Source organism: Leiobunum rupestre, chromosome 11 (assembly GCF_980474605.1).
Source record: "Leiobunum rupestre chromosome 11, qqLeiRupe1.1.hap1, whole genome shotgun sequence".
Taxonomy (NCBI): Eukaryota; Metazoa; Arthropoda; class Arachnida; order Opiliones; family Sclerosomatidae; genus Leiobunum; species Leiobunum rupestre.
The window spans coordinates 50,529,021-50,538,843 of record NC_143394.1 but is presented as its reverse complement, the minus strand read 5'-3'; the positions used below and the strand labels follow the sequence as shown (position 1 = coordinate 50,538,843).

Sequence of the window (9,823 nt, the reverse complement as noted above, 5' to 3'; positions counted from 1 at the left end):
GGCAACGGGAATTGTTTTACTGCTCTCAGTGACCCTGAGATAACACCTACAGATTCTTGTTCATTGGTTCCAGCCAAGTGATGGCTAGTCAAATTCAAAATTTCCCAGTTTTCTAATTTAATTTTAATGACCTCAAAACAACTTAGCATTTTATTTTTATTCCAAGACATCAAAACAAACAATAATCTGAAAATTCTATGCGTAATAATTAAGATTGGTCTTCTTTTTCGCTTGTACCTCCAAAATAGCATCCATAAAATCTTCATGCGTAACAACTGTGGCTCCTCTTCTCAAGGCAATCATACCCTAAAGAAATCATTTATTATTATTATTGAGTAATACCAAAAAGCACCCATGACAAATTACCGCCTCAACACAGACTGCTTTGCACTGTGCCCCATTGAAGTCATCTGTGCAACGAGCAAGTTCTTCAAAATTTACATCAGGGCTTAAGGAAAATGGAAATTAACCCAACATTTACCGCATCTAGAGACAACTCTAATACGAGAAGAAACTTACTCCACATTCATTTTCCTGGAATGAATTTGCATAATTCTAGCCCTAGCTTCGTCATTAGGGTGTGGAAACTCTATCTTACGATCCAAACGCCCAGATCTCAACAAAGCAGGGTCCAAAATGTCTACGCGATTAGTGGCAGCGATAACCTACGAATATTTCAGAAACCATTTGTGTAAATATTTAATATCTAATTAAAAAAGCTATTAGTTATTAAAATACTTTAATATCTGAGTTAGAACTAAATCCATCCAACTGATTCAGAAGTTCTAACATAGTTCTTTGCACTTCACGATCACCTGCCTTTTCACTATCAAATCTTTTTGTACCTGAAAATGTTAAAAAAAAAATTTACAAATGCCAAAAATTGAAATTTTTTATCTAACCAATGGCATCCAATTCATCTATGAATATAATTGCTGGAGCTTTTTCTTTGGCCAATGCAAAGGCATCTCTCACAAGTTTAGCTCCGTCACCAATGAACATTTGAACCAACTGAGGTCCAGCCAGTTTTAAAAATGTAGACTTTGTCTGAGCTGCACAAGCTCTAGCTAACAAAGTTTTACCGGTTCCAGGAGGTCCATACAAAAGAACACCTAGAATTTTTAGTGATAGAGATTGTAAATATTCATACACTCGCAAATTATTTTTCTTATACCCTTTGGAGGTTGAATTCCAAGATTTTCAAACTTTTCTTTATGTGTCATAGGCAAAACTACAGCCTCAATTAACTAGATTTCAAGTAACAATTAAGATTAGGTAGAACAAAAATCATTTTCCCCCATCAATTTTTACTTCTTGAATTTGTTTGTCTAATCCTCCAATATCGCTGTATTGTTCTGTAGGTCGTTCATCTACTTCCATAGCCTTAACTCGCGAATCGTACCTAAATTTAAATATTTTATTATAATTTGATAACAATTTGTTAGTCTGTAGGTTCATACTCTTGAGGAAGAGTTTCCAGGATCAAATAAGAATCTTTGTTTACTCCCTGCAAAGTTTAATTGGTTTTTATGACCAAGTTCCTATCAAGTTTCTAATAATTTCTTACAACTAAATCTCCAGGTTTGAGTTTTTCAGCATCTACAAGGCCAATTACCGGGAGAAAATAAGTTTGTCGAGTTGATGTTTTGATTACGGCACATTTGCCCTTTCTTTGGGAATCCAAGTCAACATTTGCTCCATCTTCTTCACCCAGTTCTTGAGGATCAACGTCCAACAACTATAATTTGTAAACATTAAATACCAGGTACAAACAAAAATCCAATAATTTTATATACCTCAATAACATTTGAAACCAAATATGGTAAGGTTTTATTAACTTTAATTTTTTCATTGTTTTCTTTGATTTTATCTTTCTGAGTTTGTAACTCATGGGTGATGCGGAGGATTTCACTCCTCATTATTTTTATTTCATTATCAAGCAATCTGGTTCTGCTGACTATTTCGTCAGTTGACATACGTAAAACGTCTTCACCCAAAGATTCCTATATTTACAAATTTTTTACTCCATTTAACTTTTTAATATGACATGAGAGAAATTCGGGCCTAAATATAGTGTCCATTTATGGAAATTTTACCTCAGTGTTTTCAACACTATCCACAGCAGCAGGGGTACTCATTTCTATAATTTTTACCTTTTCCTAAAACCTAACTTAGATTAAATTAACTTTAATTTAAATTCGAAAGAAGCTAAACGTTGTGAAATTTTTGCTTGTCACTCCGTGACTCCAAGCCGAAGAGCAGACGAATTTCGTCGAATATTGCTCCCAGATGGCGCTCGATTCATCGAATGCTCTCAGGGCTGTCGTGTAATATAAATCAAGGAAGATCAGACCAATTTCCAGCCCAACGAAAAACCTTATTTTAAACATTTTCTCGACTGATTAAGATGTTTAATGCAGTTCATCAATTGAGTTCGTTCGTTTTTATTTATAAAGAGCCCTAACTATTCCGTCTACGGTCATTTATTGATATACGAGCTGTCGTTTAGTCAAGTGGCTTTCTGTGCTTTGTGAATGGTAAGTGTTTCGCTTCTTGTTAATACATTTTTTATTGGTGTGGATATTTGGACATCTACGATTCCTAATGCAGTCATTATATGATATTGGAAATTGGACGGTATTGGTCTTTTTCATGCGGTAGGTTTCACAACGTCAACAGGAAGTCTACGAGTCGTCCACTACCAGATGATGAATATAGCTATTCTACGGTATCTTCATCAAGGGCGAGTGTTGAAATAAAATGAGCGTTAAAGATGCGGCAAGTATTTCGTAAGCGAGAAAAATATAAATACCCTCTGTAGATTTATTCTTTCATTACAATTTGCTTCGTATTATATTTAACTGATAAACTTGTTCTGTAAATAGGGTAAATTCAATTGTGCATTGTTTTAGTACGTCTAACTCGCTGTTGTAACTACTTAATTTATATTATTCTGAATAAATTAAACTCGGTTGTTTCGTCTCAATTATGTTAATTAAAATTAAAATTTTATACCGGGCGGGATTGAACTGGGATTACGTTTTTAGTAAATAACTCTGAATTGCGGAGATATCTTTAAGGGTCATCTCGAGAAATTAATACCACTAGGGTCAATTCTTCCGAGGAGAGGTATATTTTGGCTTGCCAACTTGTTTTTTTTACTAAAAATAGTAATTCCACAGAGAGGAAACAATACTACCCCAAAAAAACGCCCAACAGCCCAACCTCAAATTTCTCGTGAGTGAGCTTTTAAAGAAGCCCAACTGGCAGCCCCGAATGCCCTCTCCTGCATAGAAATCTCATAGGTAACTAGAATGCTGCCGTGTAACTGGCAAATGGCCCAAACGCCGTGGCAGACGACGCCAGATCTCAGCCAATCAGAGCTCAAAGAGCGGTTCTGCCAAGAATTTAATAATTTTGTAAATTTAGTAATGACGTTACCTATCTCCCGCTATAGTAACGGAACCAAGGAGGATTATTATCCTCCTTGGCGGAACCACTCTACTGCCTCTCATTGGCTGAAGGTTCAAGGCGAACTGGCGTCAAGCTCGGCCGTAGGCGGCAGCATTCTAGTTATCTATGAGATTTCTATGCTCTCCTGGCCCTCTCTCGACCATAGATATAAGAAATGTATATAAAGGTCTAGATAAATTTCGGGGCGTCTAAGCCTAACATAAAATACGGAATTGACACCTAGCTGACACCGAGGAAGGCACGTGACCAAGAGCGCGAGCATTTTAGTACTAAGTGCTTGACCTTTCTGCAGGCCGTAGTCTTTAGACACCATCTGTTAGTGACTTTTAGTATAATTTTTAAGCAGGAGACAATGGCTCTCGCGACGATAGCACGAGCTTTCTTATCGATAGATAGCGTCTTATAAGGATAGCCCACAGAAATTACGCGTTTCTGCAAGCTGTCACCTCCGTATTCACTCCCTTTAAAATATTTTATCTAGACCTTTATATACGTTTCCTATATCTATGCTCTCGACCAGAGTTGCCAGATAAAATTTACGTCCTGCAGCCCAAAAGGAAATTAACCAAGCCCAAAAACCGCCCACCGTTGAAAATGTTTTTCAAAATAGAGCCCAACTTCTCGCCCATAATTTATAGACAAATTTTATCTAGTAGCGCGAAGTTTTTTCAAATAATTACCGTATATAAATAATAACAACACAAGAACAAGTATTTTCATAAGTTTTTTAATAATAATAATATTTTGACTCAAAACTCCATATTTTTCCAAGAAACAGTTTTCCCCTTGGTCAATGGATAGTTACTTATTAGCAAAAGTGACATAAGACCCAAAAGTGTGTCAACTCTACCTTTGCACCCGTTAAAATATTTACTGAGAGCTAGTCTCACAATAGACTACGAAACCTACTAGTTGGAATAGTATTAGCAAAGATATATTTAGTCTATGGTCTGGCGCGATTTTATCCATTCGATTTATTCTCCCGTAGACATACGTTCTAAAACGCCTCACTTGGCGGCGCTGAAGGGGAGGAAATTTAAATTTTAATGACGTATTTTCAACCCCCTCTCCCACTCCCTCTTTTTACTTCGCGACAAGCTCTCACTAAACATTATACCGTACTGACACACTTTTGGGTCTTAGGGCTTATGGCACTTAAGAGACAGCGGAAATGATAGCTCGAGTCTCGACGATAAAGGCATTCCTGTGCTTTCCATGAAATTTTCCTTTCTCAACTTCATCCTCTAGTCTCCCTTTTAACTCTCACTCCGTTTTTGCCGGAGTTGAGGTTTTAGTCACACATAATTTTTACCACCTGAAGTGCCTGGACTTCCATCACTTCTGTGATGCCGCTTTCACTTCGTTTTCCTTTCAACTTTCCCCACATTTTAACCATTTTTTGATATAATTACCCCCTGGACCGCTGCGTTGCCGCTATTTCGCGGAAACGGTCGAAACCATGATAACACGCCCAAAAATCCGCCTCCCACCAAGCCATTTTCCCCATAGAAATCTCATAGGTAACTAGAATGCTGCCGCCTACGGCCGAGCTTGACGCCAGTTCGCCTTGAACCTTCAGCCAATGAGAGGCCGTAGAGTGGTTCCGCCAAGGAGGATAATAATCCTCCTTGGATCCGCTACTATAGCGGGAGATAGGTGACGTCATTCTCTCTGGTGACAATAAATTCTTGGCAGAACCACTCTTTGAGCCCTAATTGGCTGAGATCTGGCTATCGTCTGCCACGGCGTTTGGCCCATTTGCCAGTTACACGGCAGCATTCTAGTTACCTATGAGATTTCTATGATTTCCCCCCGCGTAGTGCTTTGGAAAGGAGCCCAATTGGGCGAGAAAATACCCCAACTGGCAACTCTGCTCTCGACGAATAGTTTTGGGAGACAGGCTCAGTGTGAGAAATAAGGCACTATCAGTCTATCACTCTATCACAGGCCAATCGCCAGTTTAAAAACTGTAATTTTCATGGTGTACGATATCGTACCATTATTTCGATAATTATGCCTTAACGTACGATAATGTACGATAATTTTTAGATTTTTTGAAAAACCTACGAACGATTTAAATTTTATTATTAGTGTATCGTAGTCCTGAGTGTGAGTTTATTACTCCTAGCTGTTACCGCATTTTTTTACATATTTAAACAATTTAAAGTTCAGTTAATAATGATAATAAGCATTTTGTTTATTTTCCTAAAATAAAACTCCTGTAGTGCTTTAAAAAAAAATTATCTAAATTCCACGCATTTATGTATGAATTAAAATTTAGCGCCAAACAGAAAAGTGTTATAATTTTCCAGGGAAATCGATACGCTAATTTCAGATTTTCGATCTGGCAACGCTGTGATAGATAGTCTTTGGTCTACGTAGTCTAGATTATCTTTGGTCTGGGTTGACGCAAAATGAAAATAAACAAAGCAGGTACGTGGTTCTTGGAGTGTGGATCAACGTGTTTTTTACCTGTGCTGAAAAATCATTCAATAAAAATCTATGGTAAGAAGTGTTATTTTTTCAACATAAGGTTTCAAACTTGCACTTTAAAAGCAAACTTGTTATGAGGCAACGGAGTTTAATGTTATTTAGCTAAATTTTTTGTACCTGGATTTCTGGATTTTTTCCCAAACTGAAATCAAGCATGACTAAAGTAAACCTTGGATTAAAAACGTTTTTAATCCAAGAGTAAACAAAGGACATAGCAATTTGGGCAGTTAGGAATGCATGAAGCTACTTTGCTAACGAAGAAATTGTAATATTGGTTTTTATAAAGAAATTCATAATTTTTTTTGTAATGTTATAGGTAGAAATAAGTATGTCAAGTGAAGCACCGCTTACTAGTGCAGTTGGGGCAGTAGGTTATCAAAATGATAGAGCAGCTATTGTTGAATCATTGTCATCTTCAGATAACATGACACATTCTTACGGGGACCTTCGACAGTCTGGAGAATGGACTGTTGTAACTTGCAGATGTTGCAGTTCTCCAAGTTCCTTGTCAGATGAACCAAGCAGTCTTGGTGTATGGATAAAATGATAAAAATTTCCTTTAAACATTTAAATGATGTATTATTTTTAAAGGTGGAGAAATTAGTGTGTACATGCAGTAATATCTCTAACATTCCTGCTGACTGTTCAAGTAATTGCTCCAGCAGTGATGTAGCTGTGATAAATGAATCTGATGTAGATGAAACGGCACAGAAAGATACTTTTGATATAGATGGAATTCCACGTATATCCAGTTTGGCCCTTCTAAAAGATAGATCTCATCTCAATGTGCTCAGTGAATCTATCAAAACTAGTGATGAAAACCAAGTTGATACAGGTATAACTTTGATCTAACTATTACACATAGAGATAGCTAATGTATAATTTTAAATTTGACAGCATCGGAGAAGTCATTATCAAAAACCAGCACACTCAGGCTACGTTTAAAACAATTTCCTTATTCGAGTCACTCAAGTGTTGAATCAACTAATGATGGGCTAACTAGCCTTTCAGAGCAGAGGAGAACTTATAGGAAGTCAAACAAAAATTCCAAAAGGAATAAAATCTCAGACGATAGCTTTATATCTATGGAAAGAACTATAACTATTTTACTCTGCCTAATATTAATTTCGTGCATTATTGCCTTTTCCTGTAGGTTTTAAATAATTTTTATAAATAAAGGTACTTCCCTAATTTTAATTTTATGTAATTTACAGGTTTAGTTTTTGCATTTTTTGCAAGATATTTTGATCAAGTTGAACCAATTCCTTCTGATAAAACCCCTTTATTTACTGATGTAGAAGAATTGGAAAAAGAGTTTACTAAATGCTTTGATTTGAAGGCAAAAGGGCAGTTTAAAATGGTAAGGTTGTTTAAATTCCTTTTATAATATTCGCTCACGTCTTTCTATTTAGGATTGTAAACTAAACTTGAAATTCTGGAAGAAGTCGTTAATTGAATTACTTGTGGATGAAAATCAGCGCATATCAAAATTAATACAAAAGCTCAATCAAGTTGACGGAAACGCTGAAACAGATAATGAGAATATACCTTTTCCTGATAAACCTATCGAAGGAAAGGTGTCAATTGAAACAATAGAAATTATTCCTGATTCGAATGCAGAACTGGAAAGTCAGAATATAGTCAATATACCTTTTCCTGATAATCCAATTGAAGAAAACTTAGAAAAGGTTAAAAATGAAGCCAAAGAAAATTTTCCTGATTCTAAATATTCTACATTGGAGTTACTAGAGGCTGCAAATAAACAGCTTAGAATACTAAATTTATTGATAGAAAAAAAGCCAGAGATTCTTTCTGACTTATCTTGGGTTGATGAAATGAAATCGATTGTTGAAGAGATAAAGGAATTGAGACGGAAGAGTCCTCTACTAAATGAGCAATCAACTTCCGCTGATAAATCCACTGAACAAAAGGTGCCACTTGAAACAGTAGATAAAAGCCGTGAAATTAATGCTGATTTAAGTGAATTTTTAAAGAAATTGGAGCCTGATATATTACCGGTAAAGAATGCATATATTAATAACCCAGAATTTGATGCAGATTCAACCAGCAAGAAGCAGTTAAGGGAAGAAATTTTACGTCAAAACCAGGAAATGCCCAATCACATAAGACAACCTTATTCTGATATTGAAGATGAATCTGATGAGATAGAAGTGGATGATGAATCTGATGATGAGATAGAAGTGGATGATGAATATGAAGATATTGAGAGTGATGACGGAACAGAAATCGATGAAAAGCTAAATGTAGAATCTCTAAAAAAACAAATGGAGGAATTAAGGAATCTTTATGATCTGGAAAGAACTGAGAATGAGAAGTTGAAGAAAGTTTTTGAAGATCAAAAGCAAGAGGAAACAGCGCAAGAAAAGGAAAAAGAAACTGAAGAATCTTTTGATTTTCTCAGCATGGGTAATTTATTTCCAGATTCAGTTTGGAAGAAATTAAAGAAGACTGCAAATAATTTGAACCCTCATCTGGAGAAATTCCGTAAAAAGCTGGCTAAAGTGATTGAGGGTAGAATGAGTGACGCCCGCGACATTAGTGATAATCTTCGTAAAAAATGGGAAGAAAACTCAAAAAAATTGGCCAAACGAATGAAGAAATTGCAAAAGGCTTGGAACGAAGAAGACACTTGTGACAAAGATTCAACCGATTGTGATGAAAATGATATTAAAAATAAGGATAACATAAAAGACACTCTGAATGAGTTTAATTCAAAGTCCGACTGGTATACAAAACGATTTGGTACATTGAAAGGAGAATCTCAAGATAATTTTCCAGAAAACCATCCCGATAGTTGGCTTTTTAAAAGGGCCAAAGGAAGGGAAGAGATGCATAATACCTGTGAGTTTATTAGTTTTAACCCAGTATATCAGTATTAATTAAATTTGTCTTTTACATTATTAGCGAAGAACAAAAAGAAACCAAAGAAGGTACGTTTGAAATACCACATCATTTTTCAGTGTAAAATTAATAATTAATTTTGAATTTAGGCCAAGAATGATGACGTTAAGAAAAAGAAAAAGGGAAAACAAGATTCAGATGAATGAAGAGAAATACAATTTTTTTATCCAAACAAAATTTTAAGGTCATTTGTGATTCTGTTTTTAGACCACTGGAAACTTGGTATAATTCCCTAAGTAAAAGTTTCTTTTTAAGTAATGTTATTGTTTTAGAATGATACTAAAAGTTTAGTATTATAATCATTTTTTTACTGTAGTGAATACTAACGAATCATGACTTTTTCTAATTTTTAGGAACTTAAATGTAAATTTTTTAACATAAGAAAACGTTTTTGCCTTATTTTAAAAATATAAGATAATATTGAAGTTAATGTTATTGAACTTTACTAAATGTTTAGTATTTGAATAAGTTTTCTTTATTGTATTGAACACTAATATTTTTTTAGCCTTTTCAAACATTTCAATAATTTTTCAATATGACAAAACGTTCTTGAGATAACATTCAATGATCATGATGAATAGTGTAGATTTTAAAGAAAAAAATAAGCGATTTTTTTTTTTAGTTTATGGCCTTTTAGCTGTGAAGATTAATTAAAATATAAATTTTGAAAGAACTTTCATTTTTATCATGTGATGCAACAGTTTTAATTAGTTATTTTCAGCGATTTATCAGTCTTGATTAGTTCCATGTGTGCAGCGTCTGTGATAAAGGGAAAAAAAACAAATTTGGTTGTCGATTTTGAAAAAGGAATATCCTTTCATAAATTTAGTTCATTTAATTTTCAACCACCACGAGATAGCGCCACTATCTCTATCAGCGATTCCCCTAGTTTAAATCAAGAGACATCGTACCCTATATTCGAAATCACTGCCTT

General features: G+C 35.0%; 2 protein-coding genes across 4 annotated transcripts; one reads left to right on the top strand and one right to left on the bottom strand.

Moving 5' to 3' along the window:
- Positions 1 to 142: 142 nt before the first annotated feature.
- Positions 143 to 2,272, bottom strand: Rpt5 (26S proteasome regulatory subunit Rpt5). Its single transcript, XM_090164237.1, has 11 exons — positions 2,097 to 2,272; positions 1,797 to 2,003; positions 1,568 to 1,738; positions 1,461 to 1,507; positions 1,312 to 1,402; positions 1,175 to 1,247; positions 903 to 1,112; positions 739 to 845; positions 520 to 665; positions 367 to 448; positions 143 to 306 (listed from the first exon to the last, which is right to left on the bottom strand). Exons 1-11 carry the CDS (start codon positions 2,136 to 2,138, stop codon positions 196 to 198), a joined length of 1,287 nt encoding a protein of 428 aa, XP_090020363.1. The 5' UTR covers positions 2,139 to 2,272; the 3' UTR covers positions 143 to 195.
- A 3,600-nt stretch (positions 2,273 to 5,872) lies between these two features.
- LOC149923212 (uncharacterized) lies at positions 5,873 to 9,562 on the top strand. Of its 3 annotated transcripts, XM_090163664.1 has the most exons (9): positions 6,055 to 6,130; positions 6,284 to 6,499; positions 6,559 to 6,802; positions 6,865 to 7,116; positions 7,182 to 7,327; positions 7,380 to 7,515; positions 7,618 to 8,829; positions 8,893 to 8,918; positions 8,979 to 9,562. In XM_090163664.1, exons 1-9 carry the CDS (start codon positions 6,122 to 6,124, stop codon positions 9,033 to 9,035), a joined length of 2,298 nt encoding a protein of 765 aa, XP_090019790.1. In that variant the 5' UTR covers positions 6,055 to 6,121; the 3' UTR covers positions 9,036 to 9,562. The 3 variants fall into 3 exon arrangements, with proteins under 3 accessions (XP_090019789.1, XP_090019788.1, XP_090019790.1); XM_090163663.1 differs by lacking the exon at positions 6,055 to 6,130 and adding an exon at positions 5,873 to 5,979 and having other exon boundaries at positions 7,380 to 8,829; XM_090163662.1 differs by having other exon boundaries at positions 6,054 to 6,130; positions 7,380 to 8,829.
- The last annotated feature ends 261 nt before the right edge of the window (positions 9,563 to 9,823 follow it).